Genomic DNA, 14,326 nt, shown 5'->3' with positions numbered 1-14,326 from the left:
TAAAGTCAGTCTTTCTACTGTTGCCATTCATATATTTACTCATTCATTCTAAAACTATGTCTCAAGAATCATCTTGGTACCAGAAAGTCTGCAAAGCATTATAGATACAGAAATAAATAGTATCAAGTTGGTATGGAGGTATACAGAGATAAATATACCAATTTCTATTGGATGTTAAGAGTTAACTATAATATTATGTATTATAGTTGATGCTGATATAAAATACATATAGAAAGCCCACCACTATGAAGGGTGATCCTGGACCGCTTTCTCAGAATGAATCCTGGCCAGAGAAGCAAACGACAGGGTGGTGATTGCAGTGGTTGAAGGAGGATGCTGTGTTTGGGAGAGAGGATTTCCGGAGCTGGAGTATCTATGTGAAAGGAGGAAAAGTGGATGATGAAAGAGGATGTAATTTTGCACTCTTTAGTTGCTTCACATACAAAGTTTTGCCTTCGTCACTTATATAGTAATTCTACAGTGATTATTATCAATAATATTATTTTTAAATATTAATTCCATACTCTTCACAAGGATAAGCCTATCTGTTTTTGGGTTTTATTTATTTATTTACTTTTTGTATTTGACATCTCTCTGATGTAACTGGCAGATCCTTGTGATGTTCTGAATTCCTTTCAAATCTGGGTGTTGGGCAGTGTCTGGACACTGACATTTAGGACCAGAAGATGTCCTTAGATAATGAGTGAATGTTCCATATCTCCAAGTCAAAAATATTCTCGATCTTTAAACATCTAGCCACCTTTTGAGGCCAAGACTGCAGTGACACTGTGGAAAACGGTCTCAAAAGAGACTCCCCATGATTCCCTGCCCGGTGTTTTCTGCCTCCACAGTGTCCTGGGGTGGAAAATTTTGCCTTGGACTTCGCTCCAGTTGGAGGAAGACATTTCCTTCTCTGGGCAGACTCGTAAATTGTACAGACACAACAGAAGATTATCATGCTGAAGATGAAAGAGTGAGACTATGTCAATCCCAAGAAATTAGGTCATAAAAGATTTTCTAGCGCTTTGCTAAATAAGAAACCTATCTCCAGTGTACTGAGAAGGCCGAGATTACTTGGATGCCATGTATTTATATGGAGAGAGAAAAATGAAGTTTCTTTGTCACTTTTGGGGACTTTAACTTTCAACTAACTAAATAAATGATGTACTGAAAATTAGGTCTTCTTATTTAAATATTATGTTTTGTAGACTCTTACTCACGGTTCTTAAATTCTGGGAATAGGTATGAAAATATTCCCTTTTTGAATTCCTATTGTGATTTTGAATTCTTTTGGGATTAGGGAATGAGATGCCTACAGAAATGTCCAGAATATGTATCGTGGTCTTACTGAATTTAGTAAAAGGAAAAAGAATTCAAACCGTCTTCAGCTTTTAACAATGTTTTAGGTAAAGTAAAATTATCCTGACAGAAATGTAATAAACATTTTGACTACCTTCCTCATGTGCATGATGCACCAGAAATTGCATTATAAATGTTTGGAGGTGGTTAAATAGTTACTCAGAGTTGGCAAGAATATGTCTAGATGACATGAAGCAGATAGGTTCTGCTTGCCATCAAATGGACTTTCCACCTCTAGGGAAGAATTTAGCAAGAAATTCTTGAGCATTTGTAAACCTCCTCATAGCTTTCATTTCTTTTGACTGAAAGTCTAGGTACCAAAAAAAAAAAACAAACAAACAGAGGCATTCTGTGTAATTATCATTATCTTTATTTTTGCTGAGATTGTAACTCTATTTACTAACAAATATGGAAGCTTCTTGTTTGTTTGAACCAAGAAATCTAATCCCTACTGTAGGATAGAGAGGGCGCCAGCATTGAAGGTTGAAGACATGTTGACTGCTTGCCCTTCCTCTCCAGGGTCAGTTAGATCAGAAGACTCAGACCAAAGACACATGGTGGGAAGAACCCAGGGCAGAAAGGCAAGGTTCTTTCAGTTCTGGGGCCTAAATTTCTGTCATTCACTATATTTTATTATTTCTTAAATGCAAATGAAAGATTAAGGTGAATGCAATTTGCTGTCAATTTGTATGAATTCTTTTCATCTCATATCAGACCCTTTCTAGTTAAGTATAGCTATGAATATATAAATAAAAATAGAACTAGAGGGACTGTCTTGGTTCTGCTGCTAGGAAAGGAGGTATGCAATTTTGGGCATTCCAGATTAGCAGGAGGACAAGAGTTATTGGATGACCATCCATAGGCCCACTTGAATAGCATTGTGGTAGCATGGGTGGTGGGATGGGGCACTGGGGGAAGGTTGGAATGCATACTGGTGCTGGCGTAGGAAATGTTCACATCTTGTCATATTTAAAGATAACTACTCAAAATCTTTTAGAGGCAATCCCTAATTTACAAACAGATTGTATTACAGAAGCTTAACAACTTGATGAAATGAAGTTTGGGGATATAATTACCTTGCGGAACAGAATGATAGTGGGTATGGAGAATTCCAAGTCAAAATACACAATTTGCTTTAACCTATCCATAAATGTCTGATATATGTACATAACATAGGAGAATAAAACTTTAAATCTACTTTTAAAGTGTTTCAATTCTCTGTGAGTAGTGAATAGTAAATATCCTCCATATAGAGACTAAAAATGATTTTTAAAAATTTGTAGTTTGTACATATGCTTTTTTTTTTTTTTTTTTGGCTGTATGCAGGCCTCTCACTGTTGTGGCCTCTCCCGTTGCGGAGCACAGGCTCCGGACACGCAGGCTCAGAGGCCATGGCTCACAGGTCCAGCCGCTCCACGGCATGTGGGATCTTCCTGGACCGGGGCACGAACCTGTGTCCCCTGCATCGGCAGGTGGACTCTCAACCACTGCGCCACCAGCGAAGCCCTGTACGTATGCATTTTTAACATGAGTGTTTTTTTTGCATAGAAGTCCAGCATTGCTACTTCTTCCCAATGTTTGGACATCACCAATGGTTTTGTAGTCAAGGAAATGAGTTCCTTGATGTTGTTTTATCTTTTTCTTCTTACATTTTTCATCAGACACATCAGACGTGCATGCCTCTGATTGCACGAAAGAGCAAGGTACCGAAAAGAATCTCATCACTATCTTTTTTAAAACACTGTTAAGAGGATCACAGAGTCCTGAAGACCATGTTCGCCACTTCAAGTTCTCGTCTCTCTTTCATTGATCCTCATGGAATTGAACTACATTTCTCCGAAATATATTTCCTTGGAAACTTCTTGAAATACTCTGCCTCTGGACTCCTTGTAAAGATGTATTTTCCAAGAAAAACTTGATTTTCAATAGCTTCTAAGAACTGACCTCTAACCTAGACTGAGGCAGCTTTCTCATCCTATACTCAAGCAACACCATGGATCTCCTAGGAAGCTGCCTGGACTAATTAACATTATATTCAGAAGAAAGAGAGGCATTTAATTTTGTATTTTCTGGAAATAAGCATAAGAATATAAAGTGCCCTTCTTATTGTTGAGGCTAATAATTTTAATCAGGCTTTTCTGTGGAACTTACAGGAGCGGTTAGTGCCTAATTAAATGGATTCATAAGCCCTGAGCTATGCTCAGCAGTTAATTCAATTGAGTAAACATCCATTGACATCTCAGGGCCAGGCACTGGTGTGAAGGATCAGGTGATGAAAAATGACAGACCCTTCTCAAATAGCTCACTCCAACCCATGATTTAAAGGCAGGAGATAAGAGGAAGAAGTGCAATTGTAGGTGTATGTTCAAGGAAAAATATCAGTACCGAGAAAAAGAACAGTTGACTATAAGAGTGATCAGATGAACAGAAGCTGAGTTGGAAGACTCAGGAATTTACTCTGAGAAAATAGCAGATGGATGATTCCAGGCAAAAGTATCAGCACATGCAGCCCTACAACAGTAAGAAAGGTCCAGACATGGTCAGAGCACTCTGAAGGGTTTGTGTGCCTGCAGTATAAATATGCAAGGGTGGAGGAAATGAGTCTTATGGTAAAGGAGCTCAGGGCCTGGTATGCCTTACATAAACTGGGGACTTTTTCCTGGAGACTATGAAATGACAGTACAGACTTTTAGTTGAGAAAGAGACACAGTTAAATTTGCATTTTGCAAGGCCCTTCATCTCAGCGGTATGGTACATAGGTTAGTTGGAGGAAGAACTAATAGGCTTTGGCAGAAAGTAGACCTTTATTTTTCCTCCTAGTTTAAGCCTGAAATAATGATATCTGATGTTATGATAATATCTCATGGTAGTGGAATTGAAATTAAAATGAGACGAATCCAAGAGAAAGAAGCCAACTTGGTAAGATTGGTAACAGATTGGAGGTAGATCATTCTGAATGTGCTTTCTGGCACCAGCAAAATAGGGGCAGCCATTTTTGAACAACTTTATTGAGGTAACATTGACACACAATAAACTGCACGTATTTAAAGTGAATACTGTGTTAATTTTTTTATAATATGTGTACACCTGTGAAAACATCACTGCAATTAAAATAGTAAACGTGTCACCTAGTAAATAGTAAACGTCTGTCACCCCCATAAGTTTCCTTTTGCCCTTCTATGATCTTTCTCTGCACACCCCCTCACCCCTTCTCAGGCAATTGCTGATCTGCTTTCTGTCACTGGAATCATACAGCATATTCTCTTTTGGCCTCCAGCTTCTTTCATTCAGCATAATTGTTTTGAGATTCAACCACGTGTGAACATCAATAGTTCCTTACTTCTCATTGCTGAATAATCCTCCATAGCATGGATATACCATGTTTTTATCTTCCAGTTTTATTGAGATATAATTGACATACAGCACTGTATACATTTAAGGTTCATAGCATAATAATTTGACTTACATGCATCATGAAATGATGATCACAATACGTTTAGTAAACATCCATCATCTCCTATTAATACCTAATTAAAGAGATAGAAAAAAGATTTTTGTGATGAGAACTCTTAGGATTTACTCTCTTAACAATGTTCATATATAACACGCAGAAATGTAAATTATATTTATCATGTTGTACGTTACATCCTGGATACACCACATTTTGTTTATCCATTCACTGGTGGATGGAAATTTGAATTGTTCTTGTTTTTAGCTATTAAAAACAAAGCTACTATGACACCTGTATGTGACTATTTATATGGCAATATGCCTTCTTTTCTTTTGGAGAAATGCCTGGAATTGGAATAAGCCCATCATATGGTAAGTGTAAGTTTATTTTTTTTTTAAATCCTGCAAACTGTTTTCCAAAGTTGTTGACCATTTACATTTTTAAAATTATTTATTTATTTATTTTTGGCTGCGTTGGGTCTTCATTGCTGCGCGCAGGCTTTCCTCTAGTTGTGGTGAGCGGGGGCTACTTTTCATTGCGGTGCGTGGGCTTCTCATTGCGGTGGCTTCTCTTGTTGTGGAGCACAGGCTCTAGGCTCACGGGCTTCAGGAGTTGTGGCACGCCAGCTCAGTAGTTGTGGCTCACAGGCTTCGTTGCTCCACAGCAGGTGGGATCTTCCCCGACCAGGGCTCGAACCCATGTCCCCTGCATTGGCAGGTGGATTCTTAACCACTGCGCTGCCAGGGAAGTCCAACCATTTACATTTTGATGGCTGATGTATGAGAGTTCCATTTTCTCCAAATTCTTATCCACACATATCATGGTTAGTCTATTTTAAAAATTTTCTCAGAAATAGTTGGTCTTGAAATTATGTGAAAAGGGATAGAAAAGGGGAAAGAAGAGTGACTGTATCCTTTCATCTCAAAACAGCAACTAGTATTCATTCCTGTAGTGCCTCCTTTTTGTCTCTTGGATACTTGTCCTCATGGCAGATAATAGAGCAGAGTTTAGTCCTCAGTAGGCTTCCCTCCAGGAGACTAAGAGGGGACCACGCTTTCTGAACTGCCACTCTTCTTGCAGTAACTGTCGTCAGAGACTGGAAAACCAGCCCATTGAGGGCTGGCCAGGACCAGGAACAAGCTGTCCTCTGTTTTCCATCTACCATTCTCACCTATTGCTCACCTACATGATTCAACAGTCAAATGGTGGTTCCTTCAAAAGAGAATGGACTTGAGGACACAGGGAGGGGGAAGGGTAAGCAGGGATGAAGTGAGAGAGTAGCATTGGCATATATACACTACCAAATGTAAAATAGATAGCTAGTGGGAAGCAGCCACATAGCCCAGGGAGATAAGCTCCATGCTCTGTGACCACCTAGAGGGGTGGGATGGGGAGGGTGGATGCAAGAGGGAGGGGATATGGGGATGTATGTATATGTATGGCTGATTCACTTTGTTATAAAGCAGAAACTAACACAACAATGTAAAGCAATTATACTCCAATAAAGATGTTAAAAAAAAAACTGTATAATTGTCTGCCCCCACATCTCTCTTCATTTTTAAGAAAGCATGTAGGTAGCCACTTAGAAATGACTGGCAGTTTTTCATCTCTTTTCCATGATAGTTTAAAACAATTCTTCATGTGCACCATGAAGAGGGTTATTGGTGAAGAGACGTGGAATTTCTACCAACTGCTGCCCTTTGTGATTTTCAAAGAACTAACAATATCTATTGACTCTGCCTTCCCACTACCAAAATCTCATTTTGTTTGTTTGCCAAGTTCAATAGTTTAATGTATTCAATGTTGGGTTTTTCACCTCCCACCATATTTCCTTTGTCTCTGCATTTTCTGCTTCCCGTTATTGCCCACTCATCATCCCAGCTCAGTTGCCAAACCAATTTTGAATTTAGGCCCAGAAATGATTTAAGAAGTTTAATCCTGCCCCCGCCTCACCAGCACAGTCAAATGGCGTTTACTTGTCATCTTCCCTTCTGGATATGTAGACATCAGAAATGGTGCCCTAGTAATATGCTTTGAGGTATTCCTTGAATTCCAACCTGCAAATCTGAATTTCACATGCCTGTCCAAGGAAAATAATCATGTGATTTGATGACTGGATAGGAGATTCTTTGACTTGACAGAGACAGGGGAGTTGTAGGCCAATATCCTGTGGAGGAAAGAACCTAAAGTTTATCAATCAGTCTTCTTGACTAATCTCAGGCTTCTTAGCCAATGTTATCTCAGATATGATTAAATCTTCATTAATTTTTTTACCTTTTAATGACACTGATTAAAAACTCAATTAGTCAACTAGCTATTTTATTGGATTCCCTATGTCTGAATTATTATTATCTTCTCAGTGTAAGTTTCTTATAGAAATCTTTTTAAACTAATCTCCCATCTTGTGACATTATATTCATTAAAATTAGGTTATAAAATATGTAAATACATTAAAGTTGGCATAAGTGCAATACTCTGTAATTCAATGAAAGTGAATATTATATATTTGTGTATAAGACTATAAGTGATTGTACAGTTGTCTCTCGGTATTGCCAGCCTTGGCCTCCACTGAGCAGCAAGGACTTAGACTTGAGAAATTGCCTCAATAAACATTTTTATCTGTATCCCAATATATGGCCACAGTATTCCTTTATACTACATCTCTAGCATATTCACCATTAAATGTAACATTCTAGAACAAGGGATTGCTCATCTGAACTTGCTTATCTCCATCCTCAAGTTTTTAACATGATATTCTCTAAATCTGAATTAAAACACATCCACCTACCAAGCTGTGCCTGTCAAAATTCTACTTGTTATCTCAGGCTTAACTAGAAAATTCTGCTTCCTTTCTTCAATCTTCCCTGATTATTTCATATTGGGCATAATTCCTCCTACACATTCTACCTCTTTTCTAACAAGTCACGTAATGCTCTGTATTTAAGTTACCCAGTCACATTATCAGTCCGCAACAGAGTTTGAGATCCTAGAAGACAGATATATCTGGTTCTTACAGATCTTGGTCCTCTCCCCACTTATCTAGCCAATGCCCCACTCATAGACGATGCACAATACTATTGGTTAATCAAACTAGGGAGCACCAGATGAAAATGATGCTTTGAATAATGAAGTAGGTGAGTGATTAGTTATGCAGTATGACCATGCTCAAGGAGACCGGAGAATTGTTTTAATTAGGAACACAACTAGAGCTATCTCTAGGAAACAGAGAAAGGCCCAGACAGTTAAAGGCCATTGGCAGCTATGAAGGGAGTTAAGGGCAGAAGTGGAAGAAAAAAGGGTTTTCAGTTATGGACAAAGTAATTCCCTGAAGCTCTTCTGCCTACAAATCATTCTTAAGCCTTGTTATCCACATTACAAAATGAGTTGTCAAAAAACATTCTTGGGCAGAGGAAATAAAACCCCAAAGGAAATAGATTACTTTTGAAATTCTAAGGAGTAAATAGTAAGACCCAGGGGAAACTGGCATGTATATGAATCTGCAGTCCTTTTTAAGCCCTTACCTAAATCACTTTAATTCATTCAACACAAAAGTTTAAACTCTCTTTATAATTGTCCAACAGCCAATAGAAACTCCCATGTAACTATCTGACTTAGTCAAGATGCACTAAGGTGCCAGGTTGATTATTTCCAGAATCTAGATTTTGCTCATTTGGAGAATATGGCCACAGTCTGAACCTTGGATTCAAAATTTTAAACTAGAAAAATATATTGAAAAACTAAAAAGATAAAGCAAATAGGAAATGTAATCCATAGTTATTTTAATTATCAGAGCTCCATTAATTTTTGAATTCTCTTCATCTTATTTTGTCCATATCCAATTAATATTTTAATTCCTCGCCACGTAGCAGTGAGGTTTCTCGGTTGTTTGGGTTTGTTTTTTGTTTGTTTGTTTTCACTTTTCAGCTGTATCTCCTTTCTCTTCATTATTTTCTATTTGTTTTCTTTAGGTTTGGGGTGTTTTAGTACTTTGAGTAGTTGTTTTTAAATCATTGGTACTGGAATTCATTTTATTTGTAAAAATAAGATTAGATTCAGTAATCTTCACAGTTTCTTCAATATTTAAAATTCCATGACTAACAGCTTTATAAATAATCATGAGATTAGGTTTTTAAAATTTTTTTAAAGGTTATTGAAAGAGAGGAAATCTTTCTTTTTTTTAGAGTGTCCTTTCTAGTTTCATGGCACAAATGTGAATTTGAATGTTTATAATGTCTTAATATGAATTTTAATGTGATGTCAGGAATTGTTTAGGAATCGGCCAACAACTGCAGAGAGAGAAGGGGCTGTAACACGGTGTGTTTCAAAGAAACCCCACCTCCCGCAGTCCCGGGATGGTATAGAAGATGGTGGGTCCCGTGACTCACTGGAGAAAGATGGAGCAGAGGAGGCGCGACCTCTAGGCTCCCAGCAGGCAATGTGAGGGCCCACCTGAAGAGGGCTTTGCTAGAATGGACCAATGGCAAGTGTCACAGAGATAGGGTGGCACCCTCTGAGGGGGTCCTTCAAAGGGGGTTGGCGTACAGCTGAGTAGTTTCTAAATAATCCAAGGAAACCAAGAGACGAGGAGGCGGGGAGAAAGAAAGAAAGACAGGAAGAGGGGGGACAAAGAAAAAACAAAGTACAAAGAAGGAAGCGTCTAGGAAGGAAGCAAGGAACAGAAGGAGAGAAGGAAGGAAGGGACACATGAGAGAAATGAAGTGTTTTAATCTACTTTAACAGTTAAACACCGTGAAAATTTTGTAATATAAAATTTTAATATTTTTAATCTTTAACTTGGTAACTGTTTTTTTTTCATGGAAATATTTATTAATGAATGGGCTACAATTTGGAGAATGCTGGTGTAGACATTCAGCAAACAGTTGTAGAAGAAGAAAGATGTAAAACCACTGTGAGAATATTTAGATCTATAGCGATTCTTAGGAATACTTTTGCGGTTGTTTCAATCCTAAGATTAGAACAAATTTGTAGCCCAATAATATCTACATTTGGAGAAACTTGTGTATTAAACACACCCACTCCCCCACTCCTGCTCTTCTTATAGTATCCTGCCTCTATTCTTTACCTCTACGTAAACCTCACTGTGTCTGTGTTTGGTAAAAAATTGTGCACAGTTTGTTTACTAAGCACAGATATATACTTTCCAATAATTAAAGAAAAAGATCTTTTAAGAAAATGCGTTAGTAAAAATTAAGGCTAACCGAGTGCTTGGCAATGGCAGGTGTTCTATGAGGATTAAATGATTTGCTTCTTCTAGGTAATTTAACACGGCCTATATTTGTGTATTAGGCAACGGAAATATTTTTCCAAGCAAACCTTAAGTGCGCCCAATAAAGTTATTTGCTCAATTGCCCTGGGGTGTCTCATGCTCTAATGAGATTTGGGCTAAGAAGGGCAGAGTATGTTAGTCCTAGAATTCACCCAGACCGTGTTGAACAAAGTACATACCTTTCTTTTATTTTTTTCTGCATGTGTCAGATGTGTTGTTCACACTTAGTCCCTTATAGGGTTTCTTCAATCTGTGAGAATTACTGAGATTATATCTTGCATTTTTCATAGGTTTCATTAATTCCCTTCTATTATGGTCTTTGTGCTAAATTTTAATGAAGAAAACTGTAGAACATATTTTATATGAGAAAATAGCAAAAAGATGGTAGACTATGCTTTGTGTATAAAATGCTGATGTGAAGGATTATGTGTGTGTGTTGGGCGGGGGTGAGGGAAACTAAGAGAACAGAACTTGTTAATGACCTGTGTCACTCTTTCCCAGTACTCTACAGATATATCAGCAAAAGCTCTATTGTGATTTTCAAACACTTGACTCTGACCAAAATAATAGGCAAGGAATGTGTCAAGAAAAGCTCTTCTTTGGATTATAAAATTTAACTTTACTAACTATGGAGCTTGAAGCTTACTTTCATAAATTACTTACAAAATAGTGAGGAGAGCCTCATCATCCCAGTCTTGAAGAAATGCAGTTTTATCTTGTTTTAGCTGTACTTGCTGAACCCATTATTATACATTTAATTCCATTTATACATGTGGCTTTGCCCACTATATCTTTTGATGAACACAATATCTAAGACAAAATGAAGAGAAACAGTTGCATGAGAACTCATTTGACATCCAGCCCATATGATTGCACATCTCAACTATTGAACTGCTCTTTTAATCAATCACCTGTCTCTCACTTTCAAACAGCTTTTTGTTTATGATCATCAAGCCACTTTCTGTGTACCCATCAGAAGAGAGTAAGGGTCAAGTAAGGGTCTCCTAAAGAAGATCCATAAAGTCTAAGATTGAAGAAGAAAAATAGGAAATATTGGGGCAGGGAGAGTCCCATGAAAGGGCCAGGTGTTCAGTTTGCTTCTAGGGTGGGTCTATTTTTGATGCCAACAGAACTTTCTTGAGTCCTTAACAAGGGACTAAAGCTTCTACTACAGACCAAAGTGTCCATAGGGCATCCCTTAAACACACTCTACACTTTCTCACCTGCATGCCTTGCCTTCCCCTCTCTTCTCTGCATATATAAATCTCCCCTTTCAGAGTACAGACCCACTGGGAAGCATTTTTGGACCATTCCATCTGGAAGAGAAAACTCCCTCTGAATTTATATAATGCTTAGCTGTCACTGTCAATGAGAAAGATCATGTACAGAAAAAAAAGAATCTTGGACCAGATAGCCATACATTTCATCATTTACTAGATATGTAATTTTCTTGAATAAATTTATAGCCCTCATATAAGCCCCCATCTTCGTCCTTAAAATAGAGTAAGATCTATGCTACATCTCAAACATGTTGGCAGGATAAAAATGTTGTCATGTTTGTGAAATGTTTTGTATGTGGTAATTGATGATACTTAGGTAAGGTATTTGCTTTATTTCCACCAAATTCAGCTATGATGATTTACATCCTGGTAATGTAATATGCTTTCAGTTATGATTTTCTTATTGCCTCAACCCAATTAAAAATATATTTACTTTTTCTGATGTGATTATTATAGAAGATATTAAAAATACATCAAGTATAAAAATGGGAAAAAAGTATAATGTCTTAACCAGAAAATAACCACTAAACCAAGAAATAACCACCATTTTTTACTTCATGTCATATACCTATATGTATATCACAATTCTTATATATGCACATATATGTGTATATCTTTGTACACAGCTCTGTTCAGTTATCAATACATCCTATGGATATTCTTAGTCCTCAGCTCTATCTTTGCTTCCTAAGGTGCAGCCATAGTATTTTGACCCCTGTTGTGTCTGGCTAAGCACTCAGCACTTTGCCGTGGGTATAAAATGTTCCATAAATGAGCTTTGTTCACAGAATGGCTTAAAGCACTTTATGATGGTGTAAACATAAAATTATTTTATGTTTGAACAGAACTTGTGACTTGAACGATAACACTGTGTTCCTGTTGATGAGCTGGAGCCCCTGCGTGAAACCCTGACTCTCACTTTTCCTTTCCTTTCCCTGTAGTTTGTTGCTCAGCCCAACTGTCAACAACTGCTGGCATCTCGCTGGTACGATGAGTTTCCTGGCTGGAGGAGAAGACACTGGGCCGTGAAGATGGTGACGTGTTTCATAATAGGACTTCTTTTTCCCGTCTTCTCTGTGTGCTACCTTATAGCTCCCAAAAGCCCCCTTGGACTGTTCATCCGAAAGCCATTTATCAAGTTCATCTGCCACACAGCATCCTATTTGACTTTTTTGTTCCTGCTGCTGCTTGCCTCTCAGCACATCGACAGGTCAGACTTGAACAGGCAAGGTCCACCACCAACCATCGTCGAGTGGATGATATTACCATGGGTCCTGGGTAAATGTGATACTATAGAAAATATAATCCAAACGTGTTACTGCCATGGAATTTTGTTGCTCAGAAAAGAATATTCATTAAAGTTGGGGACATAGGACTGTTTAAAACAGGTTCTGACCATTGTAGCTCCAAGTCCTAATCCTCAAAGCTAAATAAATACTTCACAAACTGTGGTGGGCCTGCCCCCAAGTGCAGCCTACAAAACGTAATTTTAGGTTTTAGAATTCCAGATTTTCATGACTTCAGGTCCTGTGAATGATTCTCTGGGTTTTGGGTTTTTTTTTTTTTTTTTTTTTTTGTATGTTTGTCTTCTGAAGCCTTTCAACATGTCTCATTAGCCATATGTAAATAATCTTTTTAATTTTCTTAACAGATACACCTTCTAAAAGTACAAATTACTCTGCAGAATTAATGATTCTGTACATAAAATAGCTAACCATTTTTTCAAGTCAATTCATTTAAGTTTATCTTTGAAACTATATAGTAAAGCAAAATAATAGGAAATTAAACAGTAGGACATCCTCCATCTCTCTCTGTTCTTTTCATAGAAAGAAATTTTGTTTTAGATCTTCAGCAAATCATGGTAAGGTAGAAAACCTCAAAGTAGCTGGTAAAAACCTTGTTTTCCTTTCCTCTTGTTATTGAAGTCATAGTTAAAATTTAAATTTTAAGTATTCTTCCTTCTATCCTACTGTGGTTTGCTGAGAAATCACATTTTCTCAATTTAGCTCATCATTTTAAACCTCTCTGATATTATATCCATCTCAGCACTTAGTAATTAGAAAATATGTGACAAATTTAATTATTCACAATCTCAGAAGATCAGTTTGGATTAAAGGTCAAAACGGCTGGAGAGACTGTAAAATGAGGAAAAGACAGGAAAAAAAAAACAGTATCTGAATCTGAGATAGATACACTTTTTAAAGATTACAAATACTGTAAGTACTGACAGTAAGAAAAGTTCTTAGGAACAAGATTTGATGTTTTACAAATATTTCTAATAATAAAAAATAACCCTTCTCAAGTGAATGTTAAAATAAAATACATTCTCAATCTGAAGTAAAGTGTGATCTTGGGATGGTTTATATATTCTGTAAATGTCTTTTTGAATAAAACAATTATGACATAGCAATTGATATTAAATATAAAATTATCCTACCTGTATCCATTTAACTTAAATGTCTCACAGTAGGAATCTGTTCTTTATTGAGTTTTCTTCATAGAAAATTTCTTGGGAACAATTCATACAGAAGCTTTTGGAAGTCAAATTTCCCATTGTGTGTAACTTATATTGAATGTCTAAAAATCCTGGTATCCTAAGTGAAACACAGAACATTTCACTTTGAAAAATGGTATAGATATAATGCAACATAAGTAGATATAATATTTCTAGTCTTTTCTTTATACAGTCCATGAAAATATGTAGGATACTTTCTATGGATTAAGGGCAGTACAGGGCAATAGTGAATCAAAACTTAAAAAAAGAAGAAAGAAAGAAAGAAAGAAAGAAAGAAAGAAAGAAAGAAAGAAAGAAAGAAAGAAAGAAAGAAAGAAAGAAAGAAGGAAGGAAAGGAAAAGGAAGAAAGGAAAGAAGGAAGGAAGGAAGGAAAGAAAAAGAAAGAAAAGAAAAGATCTCTTCTCCTTATGAAGGTTAAATTTTACTGGAAGAAA

At 37.0% G+C, this 14,326-nt stretch overlaps 1 protein-coding gene across 1 annotated transcript in view; it reads left to right on the top strand.

Annotated features, from left to right (window-relative positions):
* TRPC4 (transient receptor potential cation channel subfamily C member 4) overlaps nt 1-14,326 on the top strand; it is a gene marked incomplete at its 3' end in the record, with an annotated part of 151,892 nt that overhangs the window by 93,588 nt on the left and 43,978 nt on the right. Inside the window, exon 4 of the mRNA XM_082602333.1 lies at nt 12,319-12,655. Within this exon, the coding sequence (XP_082458459.1) occupies nt 12,319-12,655 (337 nt within the window). The remainder of the gene's footprint in view (nt 1-12,318; nt 12,656-14,326) is intronic.

The sequence above is a fragment of the Mesoplodon mirus genome (genome assembly GCF_964341445.2).
Source record: "Mesoplodon mirus genome assembly, chromosome: 17".
NCBI classification, from domain to species: Eukaryota; Metazoa; Chordata; class Mammalia; order Artiodactyla; family Ziphiidae; genus Mesoplodon; species Mesoplodon mirus.
This window is presented reverse-complemented; position numbering and strand designations above follow the sequence as displayed.